The 16,349-nt window shown below is 41.1% G+C and overlaps 1 protein-coding gene across 2 annotated transcripts in view; it reads left to right on the forward strand.

The window, feature by feature from the left end:
* Positions 1 to 16,349, forward strand: part of CRHR2 (corticotropin releasing hormone receptor 2) — a 167,685-nt gene that overhangs the window by 41,289 nt on the left and 110,047 nt on the right. Inside the window, exons 1-2 of one of the 2 annotated variants that reach the window (XM_063324317.1) lie at positions 10,979 to 11,493; positions 11,625 to 11,744. In XM_063324317.1, coding sequence (XP_063180387.1) covers positions 11,376 to 11,493; positions 11,625 to 11,744 — 238 coding nt within the window. In that variant the 5' untranslated portion in view covers positions 10,979 to 11,375. Of the gene's footprint in view, positions 1 to 10,978; positions 11,494 to 11,624; positions 11,745 to 16,349 lie in introns of those variants that run through there. The other variant, XM_063324316.1, reaches the window with a different exon arrangement.

The following is a 16,349-nucleotide window of genomic DNA, read 5'->3' on the forward strand; positions in this document are numbered from 1 at the left end:
CAAAGCTGTCTCTTATTTTGGCACTGGAAATACTGCCCTAAGAAAAGATTTAAAAAACTGCTCTGTTTCCACAAGACAATTTAGTTTTAACTAACTCAGTCCTTTTGACCAAAAAAATAATAATATTAAAAAAAAAAACAAAACACCATGAAATAAAAACACTTTGTCAGAAATTCTCAATTGGCAATAGTCTGTAAGTACTCCTGGCAGCGTGGACGTAGCGTGCCTCTCCCTAGAAGGGAATGGAAAGCCTTACATGATCTCCTCTTTCCACAGGAGCAGCATTAATGTGCAAAGGATAAAATGATTGATCCATCAGTGTTTCCATCAGGAGCAAATTGAACCAGGGGAATTGCTCTTGAGGTGGGGAAATAAGTTGGAAATCAGATGACAGAGGTCTGGAAGCACACTTACTGCAAAAATGAATTGAGTCGTGCAGTGATTTCAGAGTGCAACGGTGTGGTATGGGCAGGAATGGGCGATGAGGGCAGACTTTGCTGTCCATCTCAAACCAGTAATCTCTTGTGCAGTTGATAATCTTGTGTGTAAAAGGGAATATTAGTTTCAGTGAAATTCATCTCTTAACTGTACTGACATTATTGCTGTTGAAGAAGAAGGGGCATTAAAATGCATTTTGTCCACGTGCAGATCTTTGTGTGAACCAGTGACCTCTCCTGTTCTGGTTGTTGTTTTTTTTGCATTCAGGTAGCTATAAACAGATTTTCTTTTATAATGTTTTTAAACTCAATCAAGTGTTTCTTTTGCAGTAATGGAGAATTAGGAGAGCCCTCCAGTGGCCAAGAAAGAAAAAAAAAAATCAGCGTTGGTCTGGCAGTGAGCCAAACAAGTCTAGAAACTAGGGGAAGAAATATGTGCTATGTATTTCAAAGGTAGTAGCTTCCAGTCCTGTTAGGGATGACTTATATCCTGCTTACATTGGTCCTTTGATCCAGAAGAATTCCACAGCACTGGACAAGCGCTCTATATATCCCTGAATGATATAGCATATATTTATTCTTTCGTCGTTTCTGTCTAGGAGGGGCTATTTGCATGAAGGGGAAAAAAAACTTTTGGGCTAAACTAATAGGTTTTATATTCAAGAACTTCACAGGAAATCAAAATGAAATCACTGTAGTAATAATTAGTATTCAAACTGCAACAACCGCAGAAAAATTTCGTCACAAAAAATAATTATTTCTTCATTAAATAGCCTCCAAAGGCAAAGTTGAGATGACCAGGTGCTTGTTGCATGCAATATTGCTGTAAATAATGATTCTGATGGTTTTTTAAGCGGAGGCAGGGAAGAAGTGCTGAAAAAGAGTATCTTTTCCAGGCATCAGTCTGCAGAGTTTGACACCTACTTATGATAACTGCCAGTTAGCAACATCATGAATGGCTACTCTGGTTGGAGGTAGGAGATTTTGAAAGGTTAATGAGGAAATTTGATGATTCCATAACAGAAGCAGCACTTGCTTAGCAATAAGTTGAAAAGTTATCTTCTCTTTGCAATTGAGTGTGAGAGCGTATGAATGACAAAATAGTTAATCAGAATGTTACATGTTTTCCCAAAACTCTTTCTTTAATATTCATTGGGGTGAGATGTGCAGTTTACCAAATACAAAACAGATTAACACATCATGGGAAAAGAAACCCAGCTGTGCTGTCAAGCAGATTGGAAGTGCCACACTTCTCAGGATTAATTTTTTGCTGCACCTGTTATTAAAATATCTATCACAATATCAGCTATTTTATTTTACTTGATGACAGTTACATGTATTTTACATCTATGCTGAAATAAATCTATTTTAATGTTGATGCTTATTTCAGTCTTCAACTGTTTTACATTGAATTCTTGGGGACTGATCCTTGGCTTTTGTAAAAGTCCACTGTAACCAGTGCTGATGTAACCAGTTATAGATTGAGCTCTCCCTATCTAAACACTTGATAAGAACAGAAAAACCTTGGTTTTGAGGCTTTAAACTGTTTTCCAATATTTATTCTTACTGTGAAAGTTCTCACACATAAAATGGACACAGTCAGTTTACAGGTGGCTCAAAATGTATGTTTCAGAATAACAACATTGTATAACCTTTATACAAGATGAATAAAATTCAAGGCAAAACATAATATTTGAACAAATATGTGTGCATTTTAACCAAAGCAGCATTTAAGTCCTAGTTCAACAAATTACCTCTATTTACCAAGTCGCTCAAACTCCTCCTTAATTCCTGAAGTCAGTGAAAGTTAAGTGTGGGTTTAAAGTTCGGCAATGTTTAAGCACCAAAGAGCCTGACTTTGAACAAGGAAACAGCCTTTACCAAAGAACGTATCTGCCCACGATGGACACGCTTAGGAAAAAAACCAAAAAACTAATGATAAGCCTAATGCATATTTTTTAGTATTTTAGAGTGTGTCACTGTAATGTGAGCAGGACTTCTTTTTACACAATATTTTAAGCTGTGTCACCTAAATTATCTAACAGCATTTTTCTGTTACGTAGCATGCAACGAGTGAGTATGTGAGCATGAGTGCGTTTGTGTACAGTAGAGTTCCCCGACACAATTCATAGTACACAAGGCTCAATGAAATGGAGACATCTCTCTGGCTTCAGTGGAATTCTTCCCTCTCAAACCATAGCTATGAACAGTAGTTAACATAATTTATCTTTTGAAGATAGCTTAATATAGGCATTTTTGTTTCTGCTTTGAAACTGTGCTGCACTGCATTATTTGTGCTCTTCAATTTATGCCTAACATGTATCTAGAGCTCCAATATCCATCTCAGATACGCGATGTGTTGTCAGGAGAGAGCTCTATCTAAAATACAAGTGTATCTAACCATCTCTTGGGCTGAATTACGTCCTACTAAGTAGAATATCTAAGAGTTACGAACTTGAAGTCATTTGTCTCCAAATTAAATGAATCATCATTCTCTGAAAGTGGCCATTTCCCTGGAGACTGTTGGAGAGCCTAGATACCTGGCTTAGTCTAGACACCCAAATTTTAGATGGCTGAAATTAGATGAGATGAATCCCATTGCTACTATGGACCTCTCAAATATCCAGCCTATGCTTATGCAAGACCTGCGGTACCCTGTAACACACAGGTCAAAAGGTAGTGAGCCAAGCTAGGGAAGAGATCTAAAATGGAGGTAGATGGATTTGTTATCCCAGGAGGTATCCAAAACTATGTAGATAGCAAGGGTCACTGATTCCAGATGCAGGCAAAAACTAATGCTACAGAGATCATGTCCTTCCATCCATTCTGTTTTTCTGGGTCTGCAGTCTCATATGGTAGCACTTTGAAAGTGCTTTGCAAATCACAAATCAGGGGGTCATTAGGGTCTTTTTACTCAGTTATCATGACCCTAATAATATTGTGATAATCCATTTTTATGCTTAATTATTCCAGCTTCTGTCTAGTATGACTGGACCCTACCTCACTATCTGTTACAGAATGATGCTCTTGAGAACTACTGGTCTCACTTCCCGAAGTTTGGATGCTCGTGATTTCTTCCACTGAATTTCCAGACATTTTCTCTTGTGGTTGCTGACTGTCCTGGAGTCCTTATAATAATCAGCTGTCTAGCAGACAGATGCAAATCTATTATACAGTGTTTGTATTGTATTGGCTTCCTCTTGTAAATAATTACAGTAAATTTAAGACATGGAATCTCTAAACATAATGATATGTTGCTACAATTGTGATAGTCATATCATAACAGGAAATTTTTAGTCTCATCTTTATTCATGATGTGTTTAATTTAAAATATTTTTGTTTAATCTCTCATGAAATGATAGGGCCAAATTCATGGGATCACAGTTGCCAAATATTCTAGGGGACAGAGGTGCTGCAGGCCAGTGGGGAAGAGCTCAACAAGCAATGATCTTTGTTCCAGGCATCTGGAATGGGATTCCCTTGACTAAATGCAGACATTTACACCAGTCCAAGTTGTTATGTGTTCCTCTGACAGACAACAGAGATCTATTCAGGGTACTGGATGAAGCTGAGGGCGAAATCAATCTCATCCTAACATAGATGATTACAATAGATCAGGTGAATTGCATTACAAAAGTTCCTATTTCTTTCCATTGGCTGCAAAAGAAACCTAGGTTGATTGGCACATCTGGAGACATCTGCACTGGAGTTACCATAAGAGACGTGACACATCCAGAATTTGTTTCCTCTCTGAGAGAATAAGCATAACAGTTCAACCAAGAGAAGAGAATTGTCAGGAAAGCTTCATTTGCTCTACAAGCCTACTCCTTGTGCTACGCTTTGTTTGTTTGTGTTTTAGGAGGTTTCCCACATTTATGAAGGAGTCAAGTTTGGTAACCCAAGGAATAAAAATCTATTACCTAGGATAAAGCTAAGTAATAATAGGGAAAGACTCTCCCTAGTGACATGCTGATGGTGGGCTTCTTCTGCTCTGTGGAAGGTCCAGTTTTTCCTCAGTCTAATATCCAGTAGCCTGAGTGGACGTACATACTAGAAGACCAAGTGTTTATTAGAAAATTTGCTATTGTTGCTTTGTTGAGCTTGGCAATGGTGAGGCACTTCTGGGGATTTAGAACAGCCATGTGAACTGATATTGTCCTGCTAGCTGGAAGGCAGATTAAGTCTTCAAGATTATGGGCCCATGCGTACATATCTTCAAGAGAGATCTGGTCAGCCCTTAGAATCAATAGATATCTAAGTCTCTATTTGGTTGCTTAGATACAGGTGTCCCAGAACATTTGAGATGCTTGAAGACAAAATACTCGGCCTCCATCTGCCGCTTCAGAAGGGGTAGTTCTTCCCTAGGACCAGTGGTTATCTGCCAGCCTCATGTGCAAGCCTCAGATATGCTAGAGTGTCTCAGATCGTGCTGGACATGTATTTTTGGGCAGCTGAACTAAAATCTAGATCCTCCTTGGCTATAATGGCAGCTTAGATACCTCATGAAAAGCAGAGAGTCAAAGGAATCTCAGCCTGAGAGCTGGCAGCTCTGCAGCGTTATGAGTCCCAGATTTTGCACCTGGGTTGGGCAGAGATGCCCAAAGGAGTACATAAGCCACTAGCCCACAATCTCAAAGCCAGGCCACTGATGCTTCTGAAAAACACAAGCAGATATGAGCTGGATGGTTTAAAACTATGAGTTACAATACTGTAGCTACAATGCTGTATGCTGCACAATGAAGGCAAGACCCATAATCCAAAGAATTAATTCTCTTACTGCATGCGTTAAGGTTGTTTAGGATGCCCTAGTAATTAGAACATGGCAATTTGGAGCAGGCTGGTTTTGTTGGTGGGCTAAATCATTTTTTGAAGCATCTGATTTTGGTCATTGTCAGAGATGGGATACTGGGCACCATGATCTGAGCAACCTGGTCTAGCTGAAGGTGTCCCTGCTCATGGCAGAGGTTTTGGAACTAGATGATCTTTAAGGTCCCTTCCAACTCTAACCATTCTATGATTCTATAATCATATGTTATTTCTATCTTGTTCTCTGTTTTCTGGGCTGTAGGATGTTTCAAAGTCAGTTATCATGAAGAGTGTCTGTGTGTTTTCAGAGGAAATGGGGGATTTACTTCTGAACATTTTATTACCCTCTACCTTTGCTTTCTGTGCATCCTCCCAGCTTAAGACAATATGGGATGACTACTCGGATCTTCCCAGCGTGCACTGACCGTCAGCACAATGAAGCAGAGTGGGAGGCAGGGAGAGCAAAAGCTCGACTGGCATGGCCTGAATTAAGCCACAAGAAATCTTGTGTTGTAAGGAGGAGAGCAGGGCAAGACCTCTGATTCTATACATCGTATTTGGCAACGGTCCCATTGTACATAAGAGGAAGAAAGTGGGACTAATGAGACACATTGTCATGGTCATCATTTGTTCAGATGTGACCTAATACCCTTTTTTAAAATTTATTTTATTTGCTTATGCTGTAAACAGAGGACCAGGCCTTTGCCAGGCATAAATAAATGTATAAAATTGGTCCTTTCTGTTCTTGTATGTCTGTGAAGCACTGACCCTGAGTTTGGCTGTGTATAAAATCACTGTTATTCTGGAGTGAATGTTTCTGTGCTCTCATATGGTAGATGGTGTTCTGCACATTCATCCAAAACACCTCACTTTAAAAAAATAACATTGGCACTTTATGAATGTGTCAAGGTTGGTTCTTTTGTGTGGTCTTATAATGTCCCTGCAATGTCTCATCATTTATCTCATGTAACGTGATTCACTTGTACAGGTTTTATAGCTGTAAAGAATGACAAGTGTATTAATGTGCTGAAAGAAATATATTAATGTGTAACTACGAGCCATTTATTATTTATGCTGCTGAATCTTTTTACACCCACAGTAAATATTTTCTAACATCAATGAAGCTGCAAAGATTCATCACCACAGACCTGAATTTTTGAATTTTATCTTTGCTCACTACAGTCATACTTCATTTGTGGCAATAAAGGATGTCTCTTGTTTCTAACAAATGAGTCTATCAACTGAAACAAAGATCTGTATTTGTCTGTGTCTGATATTCCTCTCCACATACAACGATTTGCAACTCGGTGCATTCTGTGTAGATCTCAAGTCCATGCAGTAAGGACCAGATTTTGATTAGAAGTGTAGTACGAAATTTGAGAAGTGGTTTTCTTTAACAGTCCGTTCATGTAGCAGAGTATAATTCATTGTGAGAAGCCGTGGCATGGTGTGGCACAGAAGACAGCCATATATGACATCCCTGTGGTAGTTCTAGAGGTGTACTGTCTGTGAAGCTGTCATCAATCTCTTTTGCCGCTTGAACTGTCTTGCTCCATATGGTACGAATCTGTCCTGTTCCACTCTGAAAATTGCTGCCATACCTGGAACGAGAAGGAAAGGTAAATGTTTTACCAGGTAATGGTCATGTTGTCACTGCATTGAAAATGGAGTCAAATCAGTTTTGCAGTGCATGTTGAGAAGGAGGGACTTCAGGTTTATGGTCCAGCAGCCACTCTGGTAGATTAGTACCTTCCTTAAAGCGTATGGTCTTGCATTCCTTACCTAGCTGAATAGTCCCACTAATTTTAAAGTCAGATGCTGAAAGGTCATTGCAATAATTAACGATTACTGGGGGACATTTTTCAAACAACAAAAAGGAGAGATGAGAAAAAGCTTATTGTGCTATTTGAAACCCTCCTGCCTCATATTAAAAGGTAACAAAAAGGTAGAGGTAGACAAATGCAGAGGTTGATGCTAAACTCCAAACTAGAGCAGCTGGGCTGTATGAGCAATTAGTTGATAACCCTGTATTTCTGCCATCAAGCTTAATTCTGCCCATTGATTGTCCGTTAGGGATTTAAAGACTTTATTTCTACAAATGAGAGAGGTGTTTCTTTCTCCTCCTCTTCCTTCTCCTTCATCTTTCTCTCTGCCATTTTTCCATTGAAAGCAGGGTAGGGAATCCTTTCTTTGGAATTTACCTGAGTCTCTGCCTCAGTGAGGATGTAGTAAACACCACAAAGTGTTTATGGCAGTTCACATGAACCTACGTTAACTCCATAAGTGCCAGACAGAAGTGAGGTTCAACCAGAAGGCACTCTACTTGCTCTGCAGACCACAGTGCCCTATCGAATCTGTTGTTTGGGTATGTAGCTCTCTTGCTTGTCTCACGCTCCAAACACAGACCCATGGCTGTGTTAACAGACCAATTTATAATGTTAGATGATGAGCATCGATGTGGTTTTACTTTGGTTAAAAGAAAGAGACCTAAAGAGCCAATACTGGGACCATGACTCTGTGTGATACTTCCATATTGGTGATGTAAATTCCTGAAAGCCAATGGCACTGAAGTAAGAAGGGTATCCATGTAACCAGGTTGTTTGATGAATGATGTGCATTTCTTGTCCTAAGCTTTGTGTTGCGTACCAGAAGAGATGGGTGGCTATTGTGCCTGGAGGGCATGAGCTCTTCACAGCAATGGGTAGGGAACCTGGGCGATAAAACAGTCACTGTAGTGGGAAAAGAAGGCTGGATGAGGTATAGTGGTCTTTTCTTTCTCTGAGGAAGGGAAATGAGGAGAGAACTGGTGTGTTTTCTTTCTTTTTTTTTTCCTTTTTCCTTTTTTTTTGTTTTTTCCCAATACCCATCTTGAGCGGTCTCTTGATTTTGTGGAGGTCAAGTGTCTGAGAAGAAGAGGCGGCTCTAGCAGACATGACCAAGGAGCAGTCAGCTGGTCCTGGAGGTATTGCCACCCCACACAAACACGTATGTTGGCTGCCTGAGTCTGAATAGAGCTGAGTTTTGGTGTTGCTGGTTGAACAGCACAATGTCATCCTTGTTAGTCACTATTAGTAGGGCAAACTAATTGGCCAGATACCCTCTGGCTAATTCTACCAACTGTGGAGCGGGTTGGGTTGGAGATTGAGAAAACAAACTGTGTAACAGTGGTGCAAGGGCTGGCATACAAAGATTTCCATTACCGGGAATATCGTACCCCATTTATGAGCAGAGCTCATTCCCTTACTAGAAGAGCTGCAGGTCACTTTCCAGTATCTCTTCTGCATAAGAAGCTTACTAAGCCGTGTCATGGTTTCCTTGCTTAGAGGCTTCTCCTCCTGCTTCCTGGATCAGTCTGGGTGCTCATCCTTTCTGAAATGCTTGCTTCCTCCTACCAGTGGAAGATGAGACTGTGACCTCTCATTTTTTTCTTTGTTTATTTGTCTGTCTTCTTCACTTCCATAACCTTGCATATTCAGATGTTCTTACATAGATTGGTTGTGCACGTCTTGCATATGCACCCGAAAAAAACAAGGAATACCACCACATAGGAACAAGCCCACTTTCAAGGTGGCAAAGCTTTTTTTCATGGCAAGTGCAATTACTAGCTTTCTTTGGGTGCTTGGTGATTCCTGAGGCCCATCTCTGCTCCCTGCTGCCTGGCAAGATCTAGTAGTTACCTGTACCAAATGCATCATGGAGGGGTACTGCATCAGCAGACAATCTGCAGTGTCAGCAGCTACAATATTTCTGTCAATCTGTCGTTTAATTGGATTTTCTTCTTTTATAAAACGCAACATTTTCATATCAAATGAGTCAAATTGTTATGGTCAGGAATTGACTAGATCCAGACAGAGGGAATCTTAACGACTTAATGTTAACCACTACAAAGAACGGTTTTGAAATGAAAAGTTCACATTACCACTTGAGAGCCCTGTTTAAAGGCAACCAGTATGTTGGTCGTGGTCATATTGTGTGAATGATGCTAAAGAAATTTTGTCTCCTGCTTTTTGGGATTAGACATGTGTGGGACAAAGAGATCTGGTGGTGTTGACAAGGGTCGATTTGTTGAAATGCGGATTTCTCAAGAAGGGTTGCAATTTTGGGAACATTAACTTGGGAAGGAGATCGTCGCCCCAGAAAGAGAAACAGAGAGTTGCATTCATTTGCCTCAGGATATCATGCTGCCTAGAGAGTTAGGACACTTGTTATTTTTGTGAGTTTTGACATATTTAAAACAAAAATGCTCATCCCAAAACCACGATGACACTTCCTCCCCTCTCCCCCCCCATTGCAATCTGAAAATCTTAAAAAATCTCCAGATTCCCAGATGGCAAAATAGCTTTCTGGCTAATTCTCTCATCACTGCATGTTGTTAATTTATTTGCCTTTCTAACCCAGTGATTTTTTTTTCTTTTTCCTTTCTTTGGATAACACACCGCTTTTGGTCCTTGAAGAGTAAAGAATGAAGCCCTTCAATCTTAAATACAAGTAAAGGGAAAGTCCAGGCCATTGCAGGGTGGGAGACAGATGTTATCAGAAGTCCTGTAACATTGCATTGAACTCGGTGTAAGCACCATGTCTGATCTAAAGCTGTGAACACAGACTGTAAACAGGAGTTCATTTATGGATCCCTTTTTTTCTTTCAAAGCTTCTGTGTTGTCCTTACCTTCTGTTTCTGCATTCATCTCTGCTACTAGCATGCGTACTTGTCTTGCTTTTCTCCCTTACAAGTCAGTTTTCTATTTGCTTCCTAAGATCCTTCTGGATCCATGATCCTCCTTACCAAGTTTTTGCCACTTTCTCATAAAGATTTACTCATATCCTGATGTAGCAAGTCAGCAAGGCTGGTTTGGTCTAAGCTGCTCTCCAGCTTGTCCCAAAGTGCAGAATTTCACCTAGTTCCCATTTTACTGAACTTTGATTTCCCAAAAGGTGACCTAACATCTGGGGCAGCTCGCTCCAATCTTCTCATCTTCACCCTTGTCCAGAGCCTTCTCATCCTGTTCCACAAGAATCTCAGTTTGTCAAACCCTTTGCTTTTCCCTCTCTCCCCATGTCATGGTTTCCTTGCTTAGAGGCTTCTCCTCCTGCTTCCTGGATCAGTCTGGGTGCTCATCCTTTCTGAAATGCTTGCTTCCTCCTACCACTGGAAAATAAGACCATGGCGTCTCTTTTCTTCCTCGTCCCCAGAATGATCCGTCCTTCTCTCCAAAGCTCTACTCTGCTCTCGGTGCCTTGCCCTACTAAACTGTCCATCCCATCCCACCTGCAAGAGGGGCTGAAAGACATGTTTTCTCTGTGCCTTACTTTTCCCAGGCTGATCTCTCTTTTCTCAACCCTGATCTCAGTCTCCCCACTTTGCCTCTCCTCTGGCTCATTATTCTAGATTCCTTTGTTCTGATGCCTCCTTTCTGTCAGATCATTTCCCTCATCCCAGCTTTTATTATCTCTCTTCTTTCTCGAGGCCTGATGCAGCACTGCATCTACAGGACTGGGTCCCTTCTTCCCCCTCCCTCTCCAAGCATCTCTGCTAATCCTCAGTTCCACCCAGTAACGGCAGGAATTGCTTTGCTTCACAAAAAAGCCAGAGGAGTTATGTTCGTCTGATGGTTTTTCTTTTCCTCCCTGGCTCTAATTTGCGGTGAGTATTTTTGCAAAAGTGCTCATCCCCGAAGCTAACAATAAAACTGTGCGTGTGTGTGTGAGAGAGAGAGAGAGAGAGAAGAGGGAGGGAGAGAAAGCAATACAACAGTCTGGCAATGTGAGGCGGCATTGGAGAGCTGCTAGACCAGGGAAGCTGGCGAAGAGACGCAAACCCCTTACTCTGGGCTCAGCGTGATCCCATTGGTTCCCGAGCCGCTGTTTTAAAGCGAAGAAGAGCCTGGAGGATTGAACTGCACAGCCAGACGCAGACTCTCAGCCAAGTTGTCAGCACGCTGGGAGGAAGAGAAGCTCACACACGCACGAGATTGCAGGGTGTCCGCAGCTTGATGTTCGTTTGTTTCCAGGAAGGAAGAACGGAGAGTGAACAACAACAAAAAACCAACCAAAAACAAACCAAACAAAAAAACCCAAACCACAACAGAAAAGGGGGAAGGAGTCTGATCCGGTCCAGCAGTCCCGAGGGGAATAATGGATGTGACCATATCTCAGTTCATCTTAGAAGAATTTGATGTCAACTGCAGCCTCCTGGATCGTTTACAAGAGACTTTTTTAGAGAGTTCCTCTATCCCTTTCCTGGGCTTTGATGGTAGGAAACATTACCTAGCGAGGGGCTCGGAAAAGCTAAGATTCCGTTTGCTTTGTGATGCAAAGTGTGTCGCTTTTGTGCTTTCTCAACTGCCTCTTTTTCCCTTTCTGTCTCCTTTTTTAACGCAAAAGGTCCGTACTGCAATGCCACCACTGATCAGATCGGGACCTGCTGGCCCAGAACCTCTGCGGGGGAACTAGTAGAGAGACCCTGCCCGGAGTTCTTCAATGGGATCAAATACAACACCACAAGTAAGTACAAACTCCTTTCCTTCTCCCTCAGATCTGGTGTTGAGAAGGCGCCTGGGGAGACCCAAAATATATTTTCCACTAAAAAAAAAAAAAAAAAAAAAAAAAAGAAAAAAAGTGTTAGCCTGGGAATCAACATTTCCTCTACATTCCAGCCTGTATATTTAAAATTCCTGCCTGGAATGATGCAGATTTCTCAAAAGCAGAGACTTTTGGACATTGATTCCTCTTTACTGCAGTGTATTTAGGTAGATCTGGGGGAAAATACCCTCTGCAATCTAAGGACGGTATACTGTGCTTTGTGTGTTTGTTCATGTGTAGATATGTGTAGCTGAAAGTATTTGTAGCAGTGCTTCAGCCATTTGGATAACTAAAGAACCTTTGAGTTGTGAAGTACTTAGTCTTAACGCCTAAGAGCTGTATTTTGAAAAGATCTCCCTTTGAGATCTGTCTGTGTGAACAGGGGGACAAACTGGGCTGGAAGTCGTACCCAACAAACATAAGGCTGAGGTCTGGAATCTGTTTAGTAACTTCATCAGCGGTTGGCTTATGAGGCTGGCGTGGCTGCATCCTTACTGCAAGGGAAACAGTAGAGGATATCAAGAGGCGAATAATATTCAAAGCAAGAGAGTATGGGGGCTCCTTAGAAATCTCTTGGAACTGATGCTTTAGTCTTAGAGGTAAACAATCACGATGACTCACTAAAAATTTGTTATTCAGGCTGTCGGACCCAGGCACTCATTTCCTTTTCCTTATCTGTCAATACTGTTCAAACCTTTCATTAAGAGTTTTTAACATATTAGTTCCAAATATGTGTACTCACTTGTTTATCACTCATTTTTTAAGACTACTCGGTCTGCTTTTGACTGTGGGGAGCATTTCATTCCATGTTTCACTCTGAACTGTCGCTTGGGTGTTAGCAGTCTAATTTTCAGGTAGTGTTAATTTTATGGGGCTAGCGTTCTCAATAAGTCCTGTAAAAAAATGACCCTGTCATCTTAGACTGTATTTTTTAACTTATGACAGTGAATATATTCTTTCCCCAGCTCTAGGTGTCAAGGGTCAGATAACTAGACAAAAGTTCTGTGTATTTGCTACGCGAAACTAAACCCTTTTCCAGATTTGTTCTTAAGGTCCAGCTTTTGACTCCTTGACTTTGAGCAGAGTAAAGAGGTTACCTCAGAGAACTGCAAGATCATCCCCAAACCCTCAAATGGGTTCTCTGACCCGTGCTCTTTGCAATAAAATAGGTGGGAACATGCAAAGGGCTGGGTTATGCTCTCTTTGATTATAGCAGGTAGTCTCCAGGACCTTACAATTTCAGTTGCGATCAGAAGAAAATTTCTGAGAATTAAGGACAGCTCAGCAAGTTGGTCAGACCCTACAAGAGCAGCCATAGGAAAGCGTACCTCAAAGGAGTATGACTTTTTTTTTCCATTTCCTTTTTTTGGTGGGTCAGTATTTCCACTGCCTTATTTTTGTTTCTCTAGAAGGAAAGAAAGGAGGAGGAAAAAAAAATGCATTATGGATGATTCCTTATTTATATCATAAACACAATGGAGACAATTTAAATATTTTTCCTGTGCAGGGAAGGAAAAAATCTCGAATACCCCATTTTATTTTGATAAGCTCTGTTAGTGCTTTCAGTAGTTCATCAATGACCTGATTTAAAGTTCTTCCCCTCTCCACTCCTTCTCAATGGTGGCTAATGCTTGTATTATAGAGCTAATAAATTTTCTTAAATTCGCTGCTCTTAAAACAATGGCATGCTAATTAAAGACTGATGAAAATATATTATTGAAACACTGAAGCATTATTTTGTCATAGTCTGGGGAAATGGACATTTTTCTCCTTTCGACATAAAATGTGAGTAGTCACATTGAGAATGTGCACGCCTGCAGGACTGATTGGTAACACCTACTGCTGTGTATGTAGCTTGGAATAGAAAACCAAAGCACACCGAAGCTGCTGTAAGTGGCTTTCACTTGATCTTAAACTCTTCCATCTGTGTAGCTCCTCCAAGCCGTGGCGCAGAAAAGGGAAGGACTGTGCTATTTGAGTCAACTTGTAAAGTTGGTAGCTTCCTGGGTGATAATAGTTGGTGATTAAGGCTTGGGAAGGCAGGTTAAGATTCGAATACGGAGGTGCAATCTCTTTTGTAATTTGAAAGACGCAGCAATTAGTACGTGCAGAATATGTCCACAGTTTGGGAACACCAAATACTGACACGGTGTGACTACTTTGACTTGCATTATTTCACCACCTCAGTTCGTGAGCTGACTAGAGGGCCATTTGAAATGAACCCCAAGGTTCTTAAAACCTAGACTGTGCACCTCGTGCAGATAATAAAATAAGCACAGACAACTGATAAAAAACGGGAAATGGATCTTACAGATTTCAGAAGTGAATAAACCATCTGCAAAGTGAAGGTTTGAACAGGAGATGGCTTGGATCAACGTGAGATTTCTGCCTAGGACATGTGGTGTAGGTTTGTCCTGTTTTATTTTGCATTTTGGTGAGGCAAAGGGAGAAATGGTGGTGTGTAATATTGTACTGAATTGTTTTTAAGAGCAAAATCAGCCAAGTCTAGAAAAACCAGTGTGCAATGTCTTTCTTCTACTAAGGACTTATCCAGTTCTAGGTTGTAACTCAGCTATTTATTATAGTCATGCATCCCGTGTTTGCAAGCTGCCACCTTTACGGAACTATAGTGTACCTTTAGTTTGGTTTTGTATGTCTGTGAGTATATTTCCCATTGTAATCTGTGTAAAACTTTCGGATTAAGTGATTTTTTTTGTCATTTTTAGAAATTAGGCTTTCAAAGATGCCAAGTTCCTACCAGTTTCATAAAAGTAGCTCATCGGCTGGAGGGAATGAACCCAGTAGCATTTCCCATAAATGAAAGCATTTGCATTGTAGACACTAGAAAATCCAGACTTGGAAGTGCCTGAACTCTATGAAAAACTTGTACCAGACTCAGTCAAGCACAAGACTGGCAATCCAGGCTGCCCAAGTTCTGGTACTCCTGGGGCTATTTCTGTGCTTTATTGTAGTCTCTGCGCAGGTAGTGTACGGAATTAAACACAAAATGCAACCAGTAGTTCCCATCACCACAGATCAGCGCATCAAAGGCTTTGGATGGAGCTGCCCTGGCTTGGTATCCATCTCGTCAACTGGCACACTTTGATTGTTGCTCTAACTCAGAACCCCTGAGTGCTTGGGTGGGGAATGCTATCAGACCCTGCAATGTGCCAGCAAAATTTAATGAAAGAGTATTTGAGTCAAAAAAATTAAGAACAAGAACTGGTGCATAAAAAAAAAAAAAAATCCCCTCCTGTTTGCCACTATAGGATAAACTGTTTGCATAAAATATTTCCATCCTAACAGCAAAAAAAGTCCCCTGGTGATTTTCTGTGTGTGTCTGTGTTTCTGTGTCTCTCTTGGGAACTGCTGAGTGACTCAGATAAGTTTCAGCTGGAATCGTAAAACAAAGTCTGTCAGCCTGAGAGTATTTTTCATCTCCAACACTTTGTTATTTTGGTGATTTTTTTTCTCTCTGTTTGGGAAATAAAGTCATGCTGACAAACCAAGATCTGGCTACCCTGTGGTGTGATTTGTGAATATAGGCAAAACGTTTTTTGACCAATGGTCTGAAAATGATGCCATCCACTTACAACTTTGCAATTGTGCAGTAAAGCTTATGTATTATTCTCAAAGGAAAAAAAAAAGGCGGGGGGGGGGAATGTATGTGTTGGTGCAGTGTGTGGCTGTGCACTTGTCTCTGCTCAGGATCTATATTTAGCTAAAGATGACAATATCATTGCTGCCCTCTAGATTTGTTTATGCTTTGACAGCGTGAAGCTTTTATTCTTGTTTTAGGAAACAGATTAATTCACTTACTAGGACATTCTGGAGCTTGATTAATTCAGCAAATGGGCAGTAATGAGACGCTTTTTGCTGCTTGCAAAAACGTGGTCGTACATGCAAGTACTTACAGCATGCTACAGGCTAAAGTATATCTACTTTAGCTCTTTCCTTTCCCTACAAATTGCCCTGTGCAGTGGGGAAATCCAGGATTAGATGTTCATCTGCTGGACAGTAAGTGTTGACTCTTGTAGCCTTCGCTGTCTGATTTGAGTTTGTCGACACCAGCCAGCGCAGCGGAGGGGGATTCCATGGGAGACCTGTCCGGCCGGGGCTGGTCAGCTTCGTTTGTGCTGGCTGCAGGCAGGTGGAGGCATTGGGAGACCTCTGGCTTGCAGATTAAGACACACAAATCTAGGTGTTTCCACGTAGGTATCAACAGCTAATTTAAGTATCTAAGCTGTAATACAAGTTAGTGGAACTCTGATACAGAAGATGAAGCCTAGAGAGTTACTCAGCTCAACCTAAATGTACAGATCAGTTCAGGAGCCCTTGCAGAAGTGTTAGTGTCATTTGATGTGGCCAGGGGTATCTTGCCTGGTATCTAGTTCCTGTTTCAGAGGGCCCAGGCCTTGTGTAGGTTTATCTTCCAGGTAAATATCTTGTGGTTATCTTCCAGGCCGCATAGGTGCTGCAGATACTCTAAGACAAATGACACGATGCCTGTGTTTGGGCAGCTGAATT

This window comes from Chroicocephalus ridibundus, chromosome 2 (genome assembly GCF_963924245.1).
Source record: "Chroicocephalus ridibundus chromosome 2, bChrRid1.1, whole genome shotgun sequence".
NCBI classification, from domain to species: Eukaryota; Metazoa; Chordata; class Aves; order Charadriiformes; family Laridae; genus Chroicocephalus; species Chroicocephalus ridibundus.